The sequence below is a fragment of the Manihot esculenta genome, chromosome 6, assembly GCF_001659605.2.
Source record: "Manihot esculenta cultivar AM560-2 chromosome 6, M.esculenta_v8, whole genome shotgun sequence".
Taxonomy (NCBI): domain Eukaryota; kingdom Viridiplantae; phylum Streptophyta; class Magnoliopsida; order Malpighiales; family Euphorbiaceae; genus Manihot; species Manihot esculenta.
The window spans coordinates 7,921,976-7,945,993 of NC_035166.2; the positions used below are offsets into that span (position 1 = coordinate 7,921,976).

Here is a 24,018-nt window from a genome sequence, read left to right on the forward strand (position 1 = left end):
TATTGTTGTTTTTTTTTTTACATCAATTTTTCCTAGGATTAAACTATAATTCTGAGTTCCATAAAATTTCATTTCCAAGTAAAACTTTTATTATATGCTCCCAGATCCACAAGCAAGTTTTATTTTTATTTTTACCTTGAGTTTTTTTCCCTTTAATTTACTGTAATATTATACAAGAAAAATATTTGCATACACTTTATCTATGTAGATTCGAGAAATGATTATGTGGATTCGAGACATAATAATTATAGAGGAATCTAAATAAAAGAAGTAACATTCTTATTTTTGCTTGAAATTGATGTATTATGTCTAAATAAGAACTACTACTCTACGATCTTTATCATCAACAATCCTATGCTTACCTAATAAAAAAATAGTAAAAGGAAATTTCAACATCCAAAAGGGCAGTCATAGACACGCTCAAAATGAGAAGTTTTATTCACCGTACAAAGAGATTCTCCTCTCTTCTTTTATGTTTTTAGGGTTTTAATACTCTTTTTTCTTCCGTCGGTTAGCCTCCTTTACTCCATCGGGCAGGGGAGACCTCCCTCTCCTAATCCGGCTTGGATTTCCCACTCCACCACTGAGTTGGGATTGTAAATAGTTTTTGTCTTTGTTTTGTGGTTTTATGTTCAACCGGAGCGACAATGGTGAGAGTTTTATTAAGGCGATCTTTGGTTTTTCTTTTTGTGTGTGTTTTTCTCTTGCTCTTTTTCAATATCCAATGGTTACAAGTTGATTCTGATGTCTCATATGGTGGAGTTGTTAGGTAGCTAATCGTTTTCTTGACTCTTTTCTGGATTGGAGTTTGCATATCTACGATAAAGGAGTTCTTAATGTGACAGGAAAAGTATTATATCTCGCTAGATAGAAGTTGAAAAGTGTAAGGCGCGAATGAGCCCTGCTTCCTCTCTCGACCACTATCTTTTATGATCTACCTTCTCAACCGAAAACTTTTGCCTATGTAAAGATGTGTTTCGTAGGTAAGATTGCCTTGACTTGCTGAGCCTTGCAAGATAAAGTTTCTTTCTTCTCATGTGCGTCAGTGGGTTGAACATCTTTCAACAGCAAAGTGGTGACCGGTCACCGACAGCATACAGTTTTATTATTGTTGGATCTTTTATCTTCGAGTTAGAGATCCACTTCTGATAATGTTTTTTTGTTATTGGATTTAGATCCTTTTTCTTCTAGTGGATTTATATTTATTTTAATGTATTAAAACCTCTAATGATTTAAATCCTAAATCTTTTATTTTCGATCAATTGGATTCTATTAGAATACGTGCGAGTAATATATAATAGGATTTAAAATATAATATGGGTTTAAAAATAATACTTGTATCAGGTTTAAAGTTGATTCGGAATTTATTTGTTGAGTAATCCAAACTTATTTATATAAATAATTAAAATTTTATTTATTTTATAGAAAATTAAAAAATATTTTTTTATATTTAAATATTAAAAAAATTTAGTAAATAAAAAATATTTTTTAATTAAAAAAATTAAATTATTTTAAATAAAATAACTTCCTCTTTACAAAAAAAAATCATTTTTCACATTTTGAATATTTTTAAATAATAAAAAATAATTATCTTATTAAAAAATATTTTTAATAGATAACATTTTCTGTAGAAAATATTTTTCATATGAAAAATATTTTTTAAATATTAATTATTTTCTGCAAATAAAGAGACCTTAAATATAATAATCTTTGTAAGTTTTATACATATAATTATATTTTAAATAAATAAAATTTGAATATTTTATATAATTATTAAAATTTTAAAATATAAATTAATATTTATAAAATATTAAAATAAATTTATAAAATCAAACAAGTGTACATATTCTTCAATAATAATTGGGAGTGAAAAATTTTAGATATTAATTTGCAGAAAATAATTTATATTTATAATATAATATTTTTCATGTAAAAATTATTTTTTAATAAAATAATTTATTTTTTATTAATTAATTTTAATTTATAATATAAAATATATTAATAAATTTATATATAGAGGTGCTAATAATATTTTTAAAATGTAGAAAATAATTTAATTTAAAAAATATTTTTTATTAATTAAATTCTCTTAATATTCTAAACGCTAGAAAATATATTAAATATTTTTATGTTTTTATGAAAAATATTTTTCATAACACAACCTGAGCCTAAATATATTATGAGTTTAGATATACAGTGATTTTTGTAAATAAATAAAATTTTTATTAAATTTTTATAATAAATAAAATTTTATTAATCAAAATAATTTTTATTGTTTGAATATTGCTAATGATGAGAAAAATTATTCATGTAATATCTATTAAAAAGTGAAAGTTCAACAATTTAATATACCTTTTTCTTCTATTTTGTTCTCAATTTAAATTGGGTTTATTTATTTTATCAAAAATATTTTTGAAGAAAGTATTTTCTATATTGTTTAACGTTTAAAATATTAAAAAAATTTAATTAATAGAAAATATTTTTAAATAAAATAATATAATAAAATTTTTTATTAAGAATTCTATATATAGATGGTTAATAAATTTTATTTTTTAAATTAAAATTAAATAATAAAAATAAATTATTATTTAAAAATTTTTATTACTAACATTTTCTCTCATTTTCTTGTATTTTCTTTCACTTTAATCTAATTTCTTTTTCACTTTCATTTTATACCTTTCTTATTTCATTGTCTTATATTTCCATTCATTTTAATGTACTTTTATAGTAGTTATTAGAAATAAAATTAAAATGTATAATAAAAAAATAATTTTAATTCTTAATAAATTAATATAAAATATTTTCCTTCCGTACCATAATTTATATATATATATTTTTTATTATTTTAAAATTATTATAGACTTTCCTTTTTTCACTATATAAATTAACTATTATAATTTTATTTAATTTTATTTTTAAGAAATTTTTTAAAATATTTTTTTAGTATTTAATAATTTTTAATATTTTAAATGAATATAATTAAAAAATTAATAAAAAAATATTATTTTTTAATAGGTAGCAAAATAAATAAAAATTAGGAAAAAGTTACCGAACAGACATAACAATAGACTTGAATCCATTGGTAAATGAGTTCGTGGATTTTTATTGGATTACGTACCGATGAAAAAAAATTCTTTGATCATTTAGAAAAATCTTGTAGGATACGTGTGAATATAAAAATTTTATTTTATTTTTTCAAAAAACTACTATTATTTTCCAAAATAAATATATTTTAAAAATTTTAATTATTTAAAAATTTATTCAAAAAAATCTAAATATTTATCACTTTTTCACATTTATATTCTAAATTTAAAATCTTGAATAATAAATTAAGTTTTTTATATTTGTCTTAATTTTAATTATTTATTTTAATTAATTTTAATAAAAAAATTTATAATTCACTTGCTATACTATAAAAAATTATTTCTCAAAATACTTATTAAATAAAAAATTTTAAACATTTACTTTAATTTATATTTATATCGAAAACTTTAAATTTTAAACAATAAAATTAAATTTTTCTCGATTTATTACGATTATAATAGAAAGAATTTATTACAATTATATGATTATAATAGAAAGAATTTATTACAATTATAATAGAAGTATTAAATTGAATATGAAAAATTTAATAACGAATTATAATAAAAATATATTTATTTTATATTTATTATACATAATATTAATTTAATATTTATTCTAAATAAATTTTTCACTACATAAAATATCACATATAAATATTATATATTAAAATATTTTATTAAAAATTTATACTCACTATTACTATATACATATTTTTAACATATGAAAAATTATATTTTATATAAATAATATAAAATAAAATAAAATATTAAAAGTCATTCCTTAATAATTTTTATAAAAATTTAGATATATTACTCGTATCTCTTATAAATTATTTAAAATATTTAATATTTTTATTTTGCTCACTTATATAAAAAGTAAATTTATAATACATATTAATTTATTGGTTGATTTGATAAAAAAATTATATTTCATAACAATAATATTAAATAAAATAAAATATTATATATTTTATATTTTAAATTTTTATTAAACTATAATATGTGTATAAAAATAGAAAAAAATAATAGAATTAATAAAAAAAGATATTATTAAAATAAAAATATATATTTTAAAGATTATATTATAATTTTTTAATAATTTTTAAAATTTAATTTAGTACTTTTTCATTATAATTATGACAAATTAAAAAAAGTTAATTTTATTATTCAAAATTTAAAATTTTGAATATAAATATGAATTAAAGTAAATGTTTAAATTTTTTTTATTTAATAGTTCTTCTAAGAAATAATTTTATATCACATAATAGGTGAATTATAAATCTTTTGATTAAAATTAATTAAAGTAAATTGATTATAATTGGGATAAATATAAAAAAATTAATTTTATCATTTAAAATTTTAAATTAAAATATAAATATGAAAAATGTTAAATATTTAAATTTTTTTACCCAATAAACTTTATTTAAACTACCAGTCAGATATTCAATAAGGAAATAAATCCGTTAATGATTAAAAATGTGAAAATGGGAACACTGATATATATATATATTATAACCGTTAATGATTAAAAATGTGAAAACATGGGAACACTTATATATATAATGCCAAAAAAAAATTAGCAAATGGGTAATGATCACTGCATGAGATTCACATACCTATTAATAATTTACTTTTTTTTTTTTTTTAACATATGTACCGACTAAATATATATATATATATATATTTTTCTAAACTATTCACTATCTAAAGTTTATCGGCCTGAATAATCTAAATATGCTTCATATAAATAAAGTAAGAAAAGAATAAAATATTTTTAAATTTTATACTTTTTGTTACATAATTATCATTCAAAATAAATTATGAACTGTCACTATATCACGTGATAAAAGTCTGATAAGTCGATACACTATCTCACGTGTGGAAAGAAAGATCTGGATACCGTAGTACTCGATTCTTCATGAAAACTCGCCATCTCCTGAATAAATCGAATCTTTACATAAAATATTGTTAGCAAATACAATCTAGGAGATCTCCGTTATGTTTATAATTACGGGATTCTCGATCAATCAGCTAGTGAGATCTCTTATTAATTAGCCAGCACCAGTCGGATTTCTAAAAAATACTATAATTAACTTTATCTTCTTATAGTATAAAAACTAATGATCACAGAGATTTACTTTAAGATTCAGCTGCTTGCTTGTACCGCGCCCCACATTGGCAGTTTACGATAATTCCGAATTAAATATAATAGCTAGCACGAAACTACTAAATAATTTGGGTTAACCATTTTTTAGTCAAGTGGAAAGTGGATCCAAAAGTTATTTGGATCAGTTTGGGCAGGACTATTTCAATTGGTATCAGAGTCACTCTGGGTTAGACAAATTGTGCAGAACTAGTGGACCTACGAGAAAACGACTATCCGTGTGAAATGAGGTGGAGCCTCCCGAGATACTAGTGAACCACAATACTCGAGGGTCCGATCCTGATTAGCAATTGTATCCGATTCAGTTGCGTGTCCGGTCCTAGTTAGCAATGGTATCCGATTCAGTTGCGACGAGTACATCGCAAATTTAGTAGAGGAGAGTGTAAAATTCAGCTGCTTGCTTGTATCGCGTTTCACATCGGCTGTAACGACCCCAAAATGGACCGTCACCGGCGCTAGGATTCAGGTCGGCATAAGGCCGCCAGAACCCGTAGCAAGCCTGCATTACATCGGCAGTTTACGGTAATTCCGAATTGAATATAATAGCTAGCATGAAACTATTAAATAACTTGGGTTAACTATTTTGGGTTAAGTGAAAAGTGGATCCAAAAGTTATTTGGATCAGTTTGGATCGGGCTGTTTCACTTACACAACTACTCTTGAAGTTCTAAACAATTCCTTACATTTGCCTTCAGTTTACTAACTTGAACGTCGAGGTGACTACCATAAGCACCAATCATCTCATTTGCTTTTTCTTATATATTGACCACTCACAGCACAACTCTATTTCGGCCATATTATTTAGTTCTATTGCCGAAAATCTCCATTAAATTCTTACTGTTCATTTGGATTAAAACTGATCTCCATTAAATTCTTTCTGTTCATTTGGATTAAAACTGATCTCCATTGAATTGTTTCTGTTCATTTGGATTAAAATCGATCTCCTATCCTTTTCTCTTAAAAAGATTTGGTTCCGTTGCCGAGAATCTCTATTGAATTCTTTCTGTTCATTTAGATTAAAACCGGTCTCCTATCCTTTTCTCTCAAAAAGAAATATATTTTTTCTCTCAAAATGGTCAACAATTCACGAGCTGCTACTAAGTTTGCTACCATAGAGGGTGCTATCATTTGATTTTCTTTCACTCCTGGTAATGAACAAAACACACTTCCTTGTAGCAAATGAAGCATATTTCAACAATATGAACATTGAGCAAATGTTCCAATATGTCAAAAAATTGCAAGCTACTCTCGACCAATGTAAAGCTCAAGAGAAGGCATCATTCATGGTTCCCAGGGAAGGGAGAAAGCCCCCGTTGATACTCCAAGTGATACGAGCAAGGAAATAATACGATGCTTCAAATATTTAAAATATGAAACTCCAAGTCATGATAAATTAAGTTACTATAGCTTAATTCAAAGCTTACGGGATGAGAACTATATTTGGGAAGTATAGGAGGATAAGGAAACAAGCCATACTCTTTTCAACACATGTGGACGCACAACACTATTTCAGATCGTGTAATGCATATATGGCCAAATTGCATTTAGGTCAGTTTTATTATTTTAGTATTTTAGTATTTTGTAGAATTTATTTTAAATTAATTTGGCCTAAATTATAAGGCAAATTCGTGCAGCTCATTTAGGAATGAGATTTCTTCAAGATAATTTAGGAAAATAATCTTTAATGTAATACAGGTTTGACTATTTGACTAAATACCCTTCCTATATTGTAATTATACCTTCCTACAATAGAATTAGGGTTTGAGGGCTATAAAAACACTCTTAAGGTGGCAGCCACAAGAGGCCAATGAATAAAGATAATATTATAAATAATATTTGGTTCTTCTCCATTATTTAACAACTTATCAAGGTTTAATTTTGTGGCGTTCTAATATGGATCTTCTCCATACTTAGTTAACTTATCAAGGAATTCTTGTGACGTTCTCGAAGCTGGAATTGTTTGATTATTTATGTTTCTAATCACATTAGTTGGTTAGGGGTGTGGTAGAGCAATCTTCGCTCCGTTATCTATGTTTCTAATTATATTTGTTGGTTAGGGGTATAGTAAAACAACCTTCTGGAAGATATTTTTATTTTGTTCTTTGTCAAGTTGTGTGTCGGGATTTTTGATCACATGTTGATCATAGATTTCGCATCACCAAGGCCTTAGACAGAGGTGATCCAGACACGGTCCAAAGGGAAGGCCAAGTTTGAAGAAGAAGAGTCACCAGTCGATGCTCTTCAGGATGTCAACTGGAAGCTGGTACAGGCTGTTAGGTACCAGAAAGAGCAGGAAGAAGACTATGGTCTGGATGGTGACGCCGACTTCGTGTTGTGCCAAGTGTTTCCATTAATACTCGCAGATTTGGCTAAAAAATAGTACCAACATTTGAGCCCATATTTAATTTAGAACTTTACGTAATTTGCTATGTTATTCAAATACATATTTGTTACTTGTATATCTCCTAAAAGACTCTCCTCTAACCTGCGAAAGATCCGCCAAGGAGAGGACAAGTCTTTAAGGAGTTTTATCTCACGGTTTGATCTGAAAGCAATACAGGTAGAGGAATTAAATTATGAGCTAGCATGTGAAGCGTTGAAGAAAAAAACACGCAAAGTCAAGTTCATGGATTCCCTATCAAGAACACAGCCGCTACAAACCAATAGCTAATGGATACATTAGGTTGGATAATGAAGTCTGAACAATGAGAGAGGACAAAAAATTGAGCAAGATCAAAAGCAGGAGAAGCAAGAATACGAGGGAGACCATAGAAGTTACTTAGTCTCCCAAAGAAGGAATGATTAAGATAAGTATAAGAAGTGTACCCCATTTAATGACTCACGAACACATATTCTAATGTGGATTAGAAAAAATGACAAGAAGATCAGGTAGCTTCCCAAGCTCGACTCTAAGAAAGCCGAAAAGTGAGACAGGACCAAGTACTGCCATTTTCATAAAGATCATGGACATACAACAGCTGAAAGATGAGATTGAGAAATTAATAAGAGATGACACACTTTGAAAGTTTGCCAAAAATAATAGAGAAGAGAAAAGATCCGAACCCAAGGTAACAACTCCTGAAACTATCCCTGACTGTGAACCTATAGGGGCTATTCATGTAATTGCAGAAGGACCCAACTACAGTAAAATAAACGAATCACAGAATGTGTCCCGAGTGTTCAATGGAAGTGTCAAGTCATGTGTCTCTAATTTAGGAGACTTAGTCCTTAAAAGGACGGATGTAACAAGCGGAAATATCGGGTCTGGTAAGATTGAAAAAAACTAGAAATGACCATTTAGAGTCTCAAAGATTATTCATCCAGGATCTTATAAGTTGACCAAGTTAGATGGCCGAGTCATTCCCCACTCTTGGAACATTTATAATCTGAGAAAAATTTATTAATAACAGTTAACGATATATTTTTTATGTGTTGTGTTTTTCAGTGACAAGGAACATTGGAGTTGCCTTCTTTAAAAAGATTAAAGAATATTCATTAAAAGCCACAATGTGGGAATCCATCATGTCATAATCCGAATGTTAGTCCCACTAAATAAGACATCTTATATCAGGCCACAAGGTGGGAATCTATCAGACCATAATTTGAGTGTTAGTCCCGCTAAACAATACATCCTATACCAAGTCAACAAGGCGGGTTTCACTAGGCCATAATTCGAATGTTAGTCCCGCTAAATAAGACATCTTATACTAGGTCAATAAGGCGGGTTCCGCCAGCCCATAATCTGGGTATTAGTCCCGTTAAATAAATCATTTAATGACAGACCACAAGGCAGGTTTTGCCACACTATAATCGGGGGGTTAGCCCCGCTAAATAAGACATTTTATGTCCAGGCTACAAGACAGGTATTTACCAAACCACATGACTGGGTTGTAATTAGTCCCAAAAGATAAAAGGCGAGTTTATGCCAAAAATAGCCACAAGGCGGGTAATCGCTTGGTAAATTTTCGGGTGTTAGTCCAATTAGACAGAGGCAATTTTCTACTAAAAAGTAGGGGAGAGCATAAATCGGTCTGAACGGAAAAATCAAACCGAACCGATCAATTTTGGTTTAATGGTTCGGTTAATTGGAAGGTTCAGTTCGGTTCGGTTAGTATTTTTCAATTTATTCAGTTTTCAGTTCGGTTCGGTTTAAACATGTTAAATAACCGAAAAATCGAAAAACCGATTTTATACATAAAAATACTGATTTTATATATATTTTTAAATTTTATATGGATTTTTATGGATTTTTTAAGTATTATTATTATGTATTCAAACAATATTTATTGATAAATTTATGTGAAATATTTATTAAATCATTCTACTGAAATTAAAAGCAGAAAATTAAAAAAAATTATAGATTTCGGTTTGAATCGAACCGAACCGAACCAATTTTTATCGATTCGATTTGGTTCGGTTATATTTTTATAATCGGTTTTTTCAGTTTTTAATATTTTTATACTTCAGTTTTCGGTTTTTTCGGTTCGGTTCGGAACCGAACTGACCGATTGCACAGCCCTACTAAAAAGTGGCATAAGACTGGTAATTGCCAGACACTGTTAGTCCCAAAAGACAAAGACGAGTTTCTGCAAAAAAACGCCATAAGACGGGTTCCACTAGGCTATAATCCAGGTCTTGCTCCACTAAACAAGGCATTTGTACCAGGCCACAAGGCGGGTATTCACCAGGCCACAAGGCAGGTATCTACCAGGCCACGTGATCGGGTGTTTGTCCCAAAACATAGAGGTAAATTTTTGCCAAGAAGCGCCACGAGACGGGTATCAGTCAGGCTAATGACCGAGTGTCTGTCCTGATTAAAAAAATTCTCAAGTCGTTATCGTGAGCGGATGTTCAGCCATAAGGCAATCGTCATTTATAATCAGAGGTAGGCAGAGCGACACAAGTGTGGAAAGCCAATCTAGATATGCCATGTGCCCACGATCGTGAAAACAACTGTTACCTTTGAATTTGAAGAATTAAAGACCAGTGGTGACCTCTAATATTATATAATAATCGCCCAAATAAGCGATGAGCTGTCACCATAAGATAGGGTCACATGGCAAGAGTCTGATAAGCCGATACACGGTTCCACCCGTGGAAAGAAAAATCAGGACACCGTATCACTTGGTTCTTCGTCAAAACTCGCCCTCTATTAGATAGGTCGAGTCTTCACATAAAATTACCATTATTATATACAATCTAGCAGATTTCCATTACGCCTATAATTATAAATTTTCGATTAATTAACCGATAAAATCTCTTATTAATTAGGAAACACCAATTATATTTTCAAAAAATATTATAATTAATTTCATTTTCTTACCGTATAAAAGCTAACGATTATATTTACGAAAGAACCTTTTTTCTAATTCTTACACAACTACCGTTGAAGTTGTAAGCATTTTCTTACATTGCTCTTTTTTTTTTCAATTTACTCATTTGAGTATCGAAATGACTGTCGTAGGTGCCAACCACCACACTCTCTTTTTTATAAATTGACCAATCACAATAAAATTCTATTTCGATCGTATCAATATCTGTACGCAAATTTGAGAATTTTAATTAATGATAAAAAATACTCCGCCATCCCATCTGGGTGGGTATTTTTCAACCAATTTTTCATATCAAATTTAAGCTGTATTTTTGAAAGATTCTAAAACACACTTTTAATTATTTTAGTGAATTTCCTAATAAACAATTTTAAAATTTTTATCAATCAAATAAAGATGAAAATTGCATATTTTTTTTCATCTAAAAAAATTGCATATTCTTAGAATATTATCTCATAAAACTAAAGTGTACCCAACCAATAGCAACATAATAAATATAACATAATCCAAAATTAACTACCAAACCCCGTCTTCATCACTAAAGTATTTATGAAGTATATGACAGTTTAAGGTAAATTTAAAATTATGAAATTCCTATGTATTAATAAAAATATTAATTTATTATACTGTTAGCTGAGTATCAGATTAACTTGATGAGGTGCTAGTACTGCATGCTCATACAATTAATAATAAAGAAATTCGATCAGTTAATAATACTAATTTCTACATTTTTCGACCCTTTCTTTGTAAAAAAAAAAAAAAATACATAATCAAAATACAATGTGATAATGGAGTCTATTTTTAACTAAAATATCTCTAGCTTAAATTTTAGGTATTAAATATTTTTAAAGTTTTAAAAAAGGAATTTATATTTTAATAGACACGACTTAAAATTTATGGGATGTTATCAGGTATATAACAGGTATAGGAGGCTTGCTATGGGTCCCGGCAGCCTTAAGCCGATCTGAATTTTAGCGCTGGTAGCGGTCCGGTTTCTGAGTCGTTACAAAACTAGTACGAATGATTGATTTCAGATATCGAATAAAATAATAATATAGGAAAACGAAAATAAAAAAAAAATGCAATAAAAATATTTAAACACGCATCTGGCCGTTGAAAAAAGAGATAGAAGGGGTATATGGTAGTTGAAAAATAGACGAAGCTTAGCTTTAGGGCAATGGCGACTCTGCAACCAACGCCCACCACCACCACCTCCCTTAACCAGACGAATTAGGTGAGAAAGACAGATATGGAAGCTCCCACATACCCTACCTTTTTCATTCATAAAAAAAGATATATACATCCTTCATCTCTCTCTCTTAACTCATTTCTTTCTTCTATCTCTCGGCTCCATTCACCATGGAAGCCAGTGCTGGTCTTGTTGCCGGCTCTCACAACCGCAATGAGCTCGTCGTCATTCATGGCCATGAAGAGGTCACCAATTACACCACCTGCATGCATGCATGTTTATGCTATCTCTCTGTACCATTGAAAAGAAACTCATTCTTGTTTTCTGCTTTTGTTATTGTGCAGCCCAAGCCTTTGAAGAACTTGGATGGTCAATTTTGTGAGATATGTGGGGATCAGATTGGGTTAACAGTGGATGGAGATCTGTTTGTGGCTTGCAATGAGTGTGGTTTCCCAGTTTGTAGGCCTTGCTATGAGTATGAAAGAAGAGAAGGGACTCAAGTTTGTCCTCAGTGCAAAACCAGATACAAGCGTCTCAAGGGTATATATACACACACGCATACACATATTTGCTGCAAATTAACAGTATCATTTCTTCTTGTTCTTGATCATATTCCAAACTGACATTTCTGAAAAATTTGCACAGGGTGCCCCAGGGTCGCCGGAGACGAAGATGAAGAGGACCTGGACGATATCGAACATGAGTTCAACATTGAAGAGCAAGACAGGAACAAGCATCTCACAGAGGCTATGCTTTATGGGAAGATGACCTACGGAAGAGGCCATGACGATGAGGAAAATAGCCAATTCCCACCAGTTATAGCCGGCGGATTCAGATCAAGACCTGTAAGAAAACTCTTTCTTCGCTTTGATCTTCCAATTTTTTTCAATACAGTTTTCAATCATTTAAAGATTGGAAATTCATGCAGGTGAGTGGAGAGTTTCCTGTTGGATCTAATGGAGAACAGATGTTGGCGTCTTCACTTCATAAAAGAGTGCATCCATATCCAGTTTCTGAGCCTGGTAGAATATGCATTTGGATTGAATTGGTTGAAATTTATCTTCACTAATTCTGTTCTCATAGTGTTTGTTAAAATGTTAATTAGGAAGTGCAAGATGGGATGAGAAGAAAGAGAGAGGGTGGAAAGAGAGGATGGATGACTGGAAAATGCAGCAAGGCAATCTGGGACCTGAACATGATGATGATCCTGACGAAGTCATGTGAGCTTCCTCTTTAATTTATTTTTTATTTACATTGAATAATTTTTGCACATTCTCGTGTTTTTAATTTTGGGAAATTTATTATTTTGTTTCTAAGTTTTATTATCAACAATCTTTTATTGATAAATTATTTAACCATTAATTAATTTTAACTATTGCACACAAATTCTTTTATTTATTTAATGTGTAGTATTTAAAAAAAATTAATTATTATCTATCATAGATGTTATAATTATCCTTAGTTTTATTCCTCAATTTTTAATCAGTTGGTGATTTTAAATCAATTAAAAAAATTATAAGTTACTTTAGTATAAAAAATAAAAAATAATTAATATTAAAAATTAATTATAAAAATAGATAAATAATTATTATTTAATTCATGTACCGTAATGAAATAAATTTCTTAATATGTTTCTTTTCAAAAACACATGAAATTTTTAAATTTTTTCAAACCGTTTATTATTTAACTTTTCCTCTTAATTCTAGATATTAAATTGTTGTATTTTTTTATTATTAAAGTTTCAAGACGACGAGTAGAATCTAATCCTCACAAATTTATTATTATGCCCTTATTACTGAATAAAATTACAGAAATTGAATAATTGTGATTTTTAAATTGCAGAATTAAATATTTATGTTTTAAATTTATAAGACTAATTTGGGAACAAGACCATTTTAGTCATTTCACACCTTACTAATAATGTCATAAAGGGAAAGATCGAATAGTTGCTTGAAAAAAAAAATGCTTAAATAATTTTTTTTTTGAATAAAAAAAACATAAATTTCATTCAAATTCAATAACGATGAACTCAAAAATACAATTAGGAGGTGAGGAAAAAAATCTCAACCAGGTCTGGAATATCATGACTAGCTCGAGCAAGCGCATAAGCTACACCATTAGCAGATCTATGAACAAAGTTAATATAAATAAAAATCATCTCCGAGATAAGAGATTTACAATAAAAAATAAGCATATCAAATGATGACAAATCTTAATAATTGGGATCAGGTATAGCTCAAATCAAAAGTTAAGCGTCTGACTCCACAATAACCGAGGACTAACCACCATCTTTGAGACAGTTTAAAACTTTCCTAAAAGTTATGACCTTAGCCGTAAAAGTATCAAAATTACCAAGAATTCGTTGTTGACGTGCTGCAAAACTCATCATTCCATCCCCTTAAAACACAATCCATTCCCATAGCCCATCAACATTTAGCTTAAAACTTTCAATGGGTGGCTTTTTCCATTGGACGCAAACCAGAGCATTAACAACCAACTCCCTACAACTTCTAGCCATCTCCCAGTATTGAAAAAGAGACTTTGCACGCCTAATCACAACATGAGGTAGACACATTTTCTGCTTCTATACCACAACGTTTCTATTTTCCCATAAAACCCAAACTACCATAACCACCATGTGTAAAGTAGAAACAGAAACTGAATTGCATACCCGAACAAACCAATTACTAAGAGTCAACCAGATTCAGTCATCATCTAACAATCACGGGCAAAATGGAAAGTAACCAGAGTATGTATTATCGTTTTATTTTGACTAGAGCAAATAGGACAAGACTCACTGATTTGAACATTCCTACGAATTAAATTAACCAAGTATGGAATAGCATTAAGGCAAGCCTGCCATACCAGATTCAAAACTTTCGGTGGAGCCCGAATATGTCAGAGTTTCTTCCACATCTATCTAACCGCAAGTGAGTAGTCTGTGTCAAGAATCTATAAGCACTTCGAACCGAATAAAATTCCCGTTTCTCAAATTTCAATATCCAATTATCTACTTGCCCGTAATATTCAAAGGGATAGACAATATATTATGAGCGTCAACGTAATTATATTACTAATGAAAAACTAATTATAGTGTGTACTTCTATTTTTAAATTTATAAAAATATCTATTTCAAATTTAGGAAAATAATTTGTCGTGTTGATGCATGAAATCTTTTCTATTACATACTACGAGGAAATATAAAGTTAAAGCTCAATTAATTTACATATTGGCTTGTAATCTTGAATTAACCTTGTAAATAATTATGTAATTAGGTTTGAAGATAAGTGATTAATTTGGTTAATAAAAAAACTCCAACCAAAATTGGATGCAGGGTAGATGAGACGAGGCAGCCACTGTCGAGGAAAGTACCAATAGCATCAAGCAAGATAAACCCATATAGAATGATAATAGTGGCTCGGCTTGTGATATTGGCATTGTTTCTTCGCTATAGAATAATGAACCCTGTCCATGATGCTATTGGCCTCTGGCTCACTTCTATCATCTGTGAAATCTGGTTTGCCTTTTCTTGGATTCTTGACCAGTTCCCCAAGTGGCTCCCTATTGATCGCGAGACCTATCTTGATCGCCTTTCTCTCAGGTATTTATACTTTGCACCACTACAAAGTTCCATTCTGTCAAATCCTTATTTAAATTTAGTCCATATGTACTCAACACGTGATTCAATAATATTTCAACATATAAATATTTTTCCTTTCTTACAAAACATTAGAGTCATGTAATGCAGATATGAGAGGGAAGGTGAGCCGAATATGCTAGCTCCAGTGGATTTCTTCGTCAGTACAGTGGATCCTATGAAGGAACCTCCTCTAGTTACTGCAAATACAATGTTGTCCATCTTAGCTGTGGATTACCCAGTAGAAAAGATCTCATGCTACCTCTCAGATGATGGTGCTTCTATGTGCACCTTTGAAGCCATGTCTGAAACTGCTGAATTTGCTAGAAAATGGGTTCCATTCTGCAAGAAATTTAGCATAGAACCACGAGCCCCCGAGATGTACTTTGCTTTAAAGGTGGATTATCTCAAGGACAAGGTCCAGCCTACCTTCGTTAAAGAACGTAGAGCTATGAAGGTCTGATTAGCCTATCTGAAGCCTCTAGAATGGAGGACTTGAGCCGTTTTAGCTAATGAATTTGATATATTTTGTTCATGTTTTTTGACAGAGAGAATATGAAGAATTCAAAGTTAGGATAAATGCAATTGTAGCAAAAGCACAGAAGGTTCCTCCAGAGGGATGGATCATGCAAGATGGGACACCATGGCCTGGAAACAATACCAGGGATCATCCTGGTATGATTCAAGTGTTTCTGGGTCACAGTGGAGGTCATGATGTTGAAGGAAATGAGCTTCCTCGCCTCGTTTACGTGTCTCGTGAGAAGAGACCTGGTTTTGCACATCACAAGAAAGCTGGTGCTATGAATGCCCTGGTAATCAACAAACTTCCACAAGATCTCACTCTCTTTTACTTTACCTTTACAAGGCTTGCCTAATTTTTTTTTTAATCCTTGGAAATTATCCAGGTTCGTGTCTCTGCAGTACTTACAAATGCTCCATTCATGCTGAACTTGGATTGTGATCACTATGTAAACAACAGCAAAGCCGTCAGAGAAGCCATGTGTTTCTTGATGGATCCTCAGACAGGGAAGAAAATTTGCTATGTACAATTCCCTCAAAGATTTGATGGTATAGATAGGCATGATCGATATGCAAATAGAAACACAGTCTTCTTTGATGTAAGTCAATTTTTTTATAAATTATATCTACAAATATGAAAATTATGTATATGGAGTAATTGTCAAATGAAGTAACTGAATTTTTCTGCAGATTAACATGAAAGGTCTAGATGGAATTCAGGGTCCTGTGTATGTCGGGACAGGATGTGTTTTCAGAAGGCAAGCTTTGTATGGATATGAACCTCCAAAGGGTCCTAAGCGTCCAAAAATGGTTAGCTGTGACTGCTGCCCATGTTTCGGACGCCGCAAAAAGAAGCAACCCATGATAAGTGCCAATGGAGAAACTGTGAATCTTGAAGGTTTATTAAAAATCTATAGCTTACTTGCTTAAGAAATCCTTTCTTTTTTTTTTTTTTTTTTTTTTTCTTTTCTCTCAAACATCATCCTCATGAATTCTATATCTTAATTTTTATGGCAGGAATGGATGATGACAAGCAACTTTTGATGTCCCAGATGAATTTTGAGAAGAGATTTGGACAGTCAGCAATTTTTGTAACGTCAACTTTAATGGAAGAAGGTGGTGTACCACCTTCATCAAGTCCTGCAGCTCTGCTTAAAGAAGCCATTCATGTGATTAGTTGTGGCTACGAAGACAAAACCGAATGGGGAACCGAGGTATCATTAACACAGCAAAAAATTTCACACAGCTTCTGCATACAAATTTTGGTCTAACATTGCTTTTCGCCTGTGCAGCTTGGTTGGATTTATGGTTCAATTACAGAGGATATTCTTACAGGTTTCAAGATGCACTGTCGTGGCTGGAGGTCCATCTACTGCATGCCAAAGAGGCCTGCATTTAAAGGTTCAGCTCCTATAAACTTGTCAGATAGGCTAAACCAAGTGCTTCGGTGGGCTCTTGGTTCTGTTGAGATTTTCTTTAGTCGTCACAGCCCTGTGTGGTATGGCTACAAAGAAGGAAAGCTCAAGTGGCTTGAGAGATTCGCATATGTCAACACAACTGTCTATCCTTTCACTTCCTTGCCACTTCTTGCATATTGTACTCTCCCTGCCATTTGCTTGCTGACAGACAAATTCATCATGCCTGAGGTAATGATATACTTGAACTTTTCTCTAGTCATTCATACGAGTGGAAAAAAAAACAAAAAAAAAAAGAGCAAAAGCATAGCTTTAGAAGGCCCAATATTTTACTCTTAAATCTTATTAACATTGCTAAATTTTTTATACATAAGTTCATTAACATTATTTATTTTTTCTTATTGCAAATCAATTAATAAAAATAAATTATTTCTTTAAAAGTATATTTTAAAAAAAATTTGCACATATAATTTTCTTTTTTGCAAAATAAACAGAGCCTAAAATCTTAATTCTAAAATCATTTTTCTCCATTCAACCATAAACTTGTAAATCTTTTGATACAATTTCTTCCTCGTCACCTTAGATCTCTTCTTTTCCCTTCTCACTGCTTTTATTGCTAATTAACAACACTTCCATACGACGCCGTTTGATGCCATTCCCCAGGCCACATGATGTTTAAAAGAAACATGACGAAGACGGAGTAAAATTGTTTTAAAATTCCATGCAAACATGAATTAATTTGTTTCTCAAATTTGACCTTTTTGATTTTATTGTCACATCCAGATAAGCACATTTGCAAGCCTTTTCTTCATAGCTTTGTTCCTATCAATCTTCGCAACGGGCATTCTTGAGCTGAGATGGAGTGGAGTAAGCATTGAAGAATGGTGGAGAAACGAGCAATTCTGGGTCATTGGTGGAATATCAGCTCACCTCTTTGCTGTCGTACAAGGTCTTCTAAAAATTTTAGCTGGTATCGACACAAACTTCACAGTCACATCAAAGGCAACTGACGATGAAGATTTCGGAGAATTATATGCATTTAAATGGACGACTCTCTTGATTCCTCCAACTACCATCTTAATCATCAACCTTGTCGGAGTTGTTGCCGGAGTCTCAGATGCTATAAACAATGGATACCAATCATGGGGTCCATTGTTTGGTAAGCTCTTCTTTGCTTTCTGGGTGATTGTCCATCTCTATCCATTCCTTAAAGGTCTCATGGGGAGGCAAAATAGGACACCCACCATTGTTGTTATCTGGTCTGTTCTCTTGGCTTCAATTTTCTCCTTGCTTTGGGTTAGAATAGACCCATTTGTGATGAAAACAAAGGGTCCTGATACCAAGCAATGTGGAGTCAACTGCTGAGAAGTTTGTTTTGTATGTGCATTCATGTGTATACTTGCTTTTACAAGTATATCAAATGTGATGTATGAATCAACAAAATGCTGATGCCCAAGGAATAAAACTGGAGTGAAAATTTTTGTGACAGCATTTTGTAATGTACCAAGTTTTGTAATGAAGTGAAAGATTTGAATCTTATATTGTTGTTTTTTTTTTTTTACACCAATTTTTCCTAGGATTAAACTATGCTTATACCATAGATAATGCAAATACCCGTTCCACTATGTTTGTTTCACTGGCTTAGAATTAATCATATGTAAGTATACATGAATTAATTAGGACATGAAATTCACAGTTTAAGAGTGCACCTTTTTGCATAATGCTGCTCTAAAAATGAGAGGCGATATAGAATAAAGAATTTGTATTTTTCTTCTTTTCTTCCTTAGTTTGATGAAAGTTCTTTAAGATAAATATTTCCATACGAAATATATCCAACGACAGATTATATTTCTCTGAAACTGGAAGAAAAAAATTCTTAACTTTCTATTGTTTTATAAAAAATTTTTATATTTTTGTCCAGAGTTGCCAACTCTCAGCTAAAAAAGAAACAATATAGTTAATATATATATATATTTTTTTTAAATATGAATATAAATTGACTCACATGGATGACGCGGACTCAAATTACTTCATAAATAAATGACAAATAAGTTAAAAATTATTATGATGGATTCTACATCTAATCAATCTAGGTGCAATGTACGTAAGAAATTTCTGTTTTTGAATAATAAAGTGGGAAATGTAGTCTCCTATAAAAGCCTTTCAATGGGTCAATTTGAAAGACAATCTTCTCAAGTTGCTTCCACGAGCAAGTTTTAATAATTATAGAGGAATTTAAATAAAAGAAGTAACATTCAATTATTTTTGCTTGAAATTAATATACTGTGTCTAAATAAAAACTACTATTCTAAGATCTTTATCATCAAGAATCCTATGCTTACCTAACAAAAAAATAGTAAAAGGAAATTTCAACATCTAAAAGGGCTAGAAAATATATTAAATATTTTTTTTATACTTTTATGAAAAATATTTTTCATAACACAACCTGAGCCTAAATATATTATGAGTTTAGATATACCGTGATTTTTTTTTTAACATTAAAATAACGATAATAATAATAACAACAATAACATTTAAACTAATAATATTATTATTAAAAATATATTATATATAATTCTTGATAAAAATATTATATTATTTTATTTATAGTTATTAATTATATAAATTTAAATTAAAATATACCTGTGTAATTAATATTTTAAAAATATTATATAACTTATATGTGATTTATTCCTATAATTAAAGTAATTTAATACATTAGGCTGAAATAACAAATTAATTTTATTATGTTATAATATATTATTATAGATTTCATCAATAAGAAATAGTATATAAATAATCTATTTAGATAGAATAAACTATAATTAATTAATTAAATTAAATAATTAAAATTTTTTAATAATTAATTATAATATATAGTTATTTTATATCGTTAATAACTATTTCATAATTAAAAAAAGAGTTATTATGAGTAATTTAATTTATAAATATAAATAGATAATATTAAATAAAAAGTAATAAAAGATGTATATATTTATATATAATAATTTAAAATTTTTATCAAGTCGAAACTCGAATAACTCACAAATAGATTAATTTATTATATCTTACGTATTTGTAATTTTTTATTATGTTTTATTTAATATTTTATAAAATTAAGATTTTAATTCTTTAAATACAATAATATAATTTTAGTGAAAAATGTAATTTTATTTTTATATATCTTAATACATATAAATATATAAAATTTTATTGAAACTATATAATATATAAAATATATTATTAAAAATATATAATAAAATATAATAAAATTTTTAATAATATATAAATTATATTATTAAAAATATATAATAAAATTTTCTTCAATTTTTCATGATTTTTCTGTTTGGAATACTTATTAGAGTCGAATATATTGTTTAGTTGCTATTCAAATCAAATTTTACCCTAAATTCGTATTTAAGCGGAATTACTATCTTCAGTTATTTGGTTTGTGTTTTCTGCCCTAATTCATATGCTCCTATTCTAATACTATTAGAATAGTGTTTCCAGTGTTTTACTTCTGTTTATATAAAAAAAATACTAAAAAGAAGAAAAAAAAAAGAAAAAGAATTTCTGCAACTTTGGATCAATTGTTGAAACTTCATTCTAATATTGATACCTACTTATATAAATCATATTTCATATACCTTGAACATATTTCTAGGTTTGGGATTTGAAATACATGTTTGGAGTAGGTTTAGAGCCAATTTGGGTAGTATTTTCACAAAACAGTTGTACTTAATACTTGCTATTTTAAGTGTCTATTTTGTTTGCTTGCTTTGAATTGTTTTTGTTGAGTCAATATTAACATCAGTTAACCTAGGATCGCATGCTTAGGAAAAACTTCGTATTAAGCATGTAACGCCCCGGAAATCCGGACCGCTACCGGCGCTAGGATTCAGGTCGGCTTAAGGCCGCCGGAACCCGTAGCAAGCCTACATACATCCTGTTTACCTGTTTAATCCCATACATGATCAACAAACATACATAAGAATTAAAAACTTTTCTTTTTCTTCATATACCAAACTCAACCTGTGCATGCACTGTATTCATCATATACATAAACATTAATCCCTCTGTGGGATTTCATCAAAGCCTCTATGGCAATATACATTCAGTGTTGAGTTGGTTCACATATTCATCATAAAATAAGATCATGTACATACCAAGGGATTAACAAATACTATGGTCAAGCACAACTCTATCCTCAATGAGCTTAGTCACATAAACATAACTGTTTCAAACTTTACATTACATTCTTATCATTTGTCATGTCCACATACTCTAGCTATTACATACATATGACTTTTCTCTTCTTTTCTTCTCTATCACTCCCGTACCTGCAAACCTGGGGGTTAGGGGAGAGGGGTGAGCTAAAAGCCCAGTGAGCAGAAACTAAAAACATTATATTAAAATTCATGCTTTCATGAAATGCATCATATCACAGACAATTCACATCAAGGGTGAACCTGTCACCAATTAGTCCCAACATAGTCTCGTGCCAGGCCGTAGCATGGGGTCCTGGTCTTCCTGTCATAACATACATAAAGTCTCGTGCCAGGCCGTAGCATGGGGTCCTGGTCTTCCTGTCATATCATATATAAAGCCTCGTGCCAGGCCGTAGCATGGGGTCCTGGTCTTCCTGTCATAACATACATAAAGTCTCGTGCCAGGCCGTAGCATGGGGTCCTGGTCTTCCTGTCATATCATATATAAAGTCTCGTGGACTAATTGGATCATACAGCATTCACCCACAACCACAAAATAAAATGCAATGCGACATATTCGTGTACTAATGCAATCAGCCTATTTCATGTCATCATGATGCATGAAACATGCTCAAAACATTTAATTGCTTGATTTAAAACATTAAGCTTGTTTCCACTCACCTCTGGCTAGCTCTGACCAGACACTGAAGCAGCTCACTCACTGCTGGGGTCCTCGGTTCCTCGGGTCCGAACCTACACAGGTGGACTCCAATGAGGGACCAAACATATATAAACATAACTCTAATATATCCCCCAAAAACCCCCTAAAACATCATGAAAACATCATGGAAAATATGCATGAAATGGCTGAACAGGGCACCTTCGGCGGCACCTTCGGCGGCCGAAAGTCCTGGACAGAGACGAAACTCAGCTAGGTTCGGCGGCACCTTCGGCGGCCGAAAGTGCCAGACAGAGACGAAAGTCTCTTTTCGGGGGCACCTTCGGCAGCCGAAAGCTGCCTTCACAAGAGGGGTTCGGCGGCCGAAACTCCCTTCGGCTGCCGAACCTGGTTTCTGCCAAACGGCAGAAACTTGGTTCAAATGAACCTCCTGCCTCCCGAAACCATAGATCATGCATATTTCTCAACCAAAACACACATACAAGTTCCTAGGGGTCTCAAACATGCATATACCCCATCTACAACACTTCAATCACACACAATCAAGCTACATTGTTCAACAAACCTCAAAAACCTAACATTTACTCAAATATACATATGTCCTAACATGCATTTCTACCCATAGATCTTACTTAAAACTTGTTTAAAACATAAAAAGGGTTCAAGATCGACCCTTACCTCTTGAAGAAACGAGAGGAAAGCGATCCTAGCTTGGAGATGGAGAGATTAAGCTCTTTGAACCTCCAAGCACTCAAAACTTGCTCAAAGCTCACAAATCTTCAAAACAAAGTTATAAACTTGTTAAAACCATGAAAGATCTAGAGGAAACACTCAAGATCGAGGGAGGAACGGTGGAGACTCACCTTGGCCGACAATGGGAGAGAAAAAGCTCGCCCGTGCGGACCAAGGGGACCCTTTTATAGTGGCTGGCCAGGCCACGTTCGGGGGCCGAATGTGCCTCCGCATCCATGCAATGTTCGGCGGCCGAACATAAGGTTCGGCGGCCGAACCTGCACTTCCCTCACTTAGACTTTCGGGGGCCTAACGTGCCTCCCAAAGTCCATGCATGTTCGGCGGCCGAAAGTGAGTTTCGGCGGCCGAACCTGAGTTTTTCCTTAAAGAATTTTCATGCAAAAACTTATTTAAAATCATACTTAAAACATTAAAATACATGAAAACATTTTATAAAAACATGCTTTTACCCTTCTAGAGGTTTCCGACACCCAAATTCCACCGGACGGTAGGAATTCCGATACCGGAGTCTAGCCGGGTATTACATTCTCCCCCCCTTAAGAACATTCGTCCCCGAATGTTCCTCAACTAGTACATGCATAGCGAAACAAACATAACAAACACACATATAGCACATGGAGCACATCTCAACTAACCTTAGAAGAGGTGGGGGTACTGCTGGAGCATGGACTCCCGGGTCTCCCAAGTGCATTCTTCCAAATTGTGGTGGTTCCAAAGGACTTTCACCATCGGGATTTCCTTGTTCCTCAACTTTCTGATCTGAGTGTCAAGAATCCGCACTGGCTGTTCAACATAAGTGAGATCCTCTTGGATCTCCACATCAGGCTCGCTAAGAACCTTGCCTGGATCTGACACGAACTTCCTCAACATGGAAACATGGAAAATCGGATGGATCCTCTCCATAGAAGCAGGCAAGTCCAGCTTGTACGATACATTCCCAATCCTTTGCAGGACTTCAAAGGGTCCAATGTACCGCGGAGCTAGCTTACCCTTCCTACCAAATCGAACCACCCCTTTCATCGGAGACACCTTGAGCAATAC

General features: G+C 31.6%; 1 protein-coding gene across 1 annotated transcript; it reads left to right on the forward strand.

The window, feature by feature from the left end:
* Positions 1-11,850: 11,850 nt before the first annotated feature.
* LOC110617811 (cellulose synthase A catalytic subunit 7 [UDP-forming]) lies at positions 11,851-18,876 on the forward strand. Its single transcript, XM_043957187.1, has 13 exons — positions 11,851-12,011; positions 12,111-12,306; positions 12,412-12,611; positions 12,695-12,788; positions 12,872-12,986; positions 15,101-15,367; positions 15,515-15,860; positions 15,952-16,215; positions 16,309-16,521; positions 16,613-16,820; positions 16,940-17,136; positions 17,215-17,568; positions 18,121-18,876. The coding sequence occupies exons 1-13, from the start codon at positions 11,937-11,939 to the stop codon at positions 18,700-18,702; spliced, it is 3,111 nt and encodes a 1,036-aa protein (XP_043813122.1). The 5' UTR covers positions 11,851-11,936; the 3' UTR covers positions 18,703-18,876.
* Positions 18,877-24,018: the final 5,142 nt, after the last annotated feature.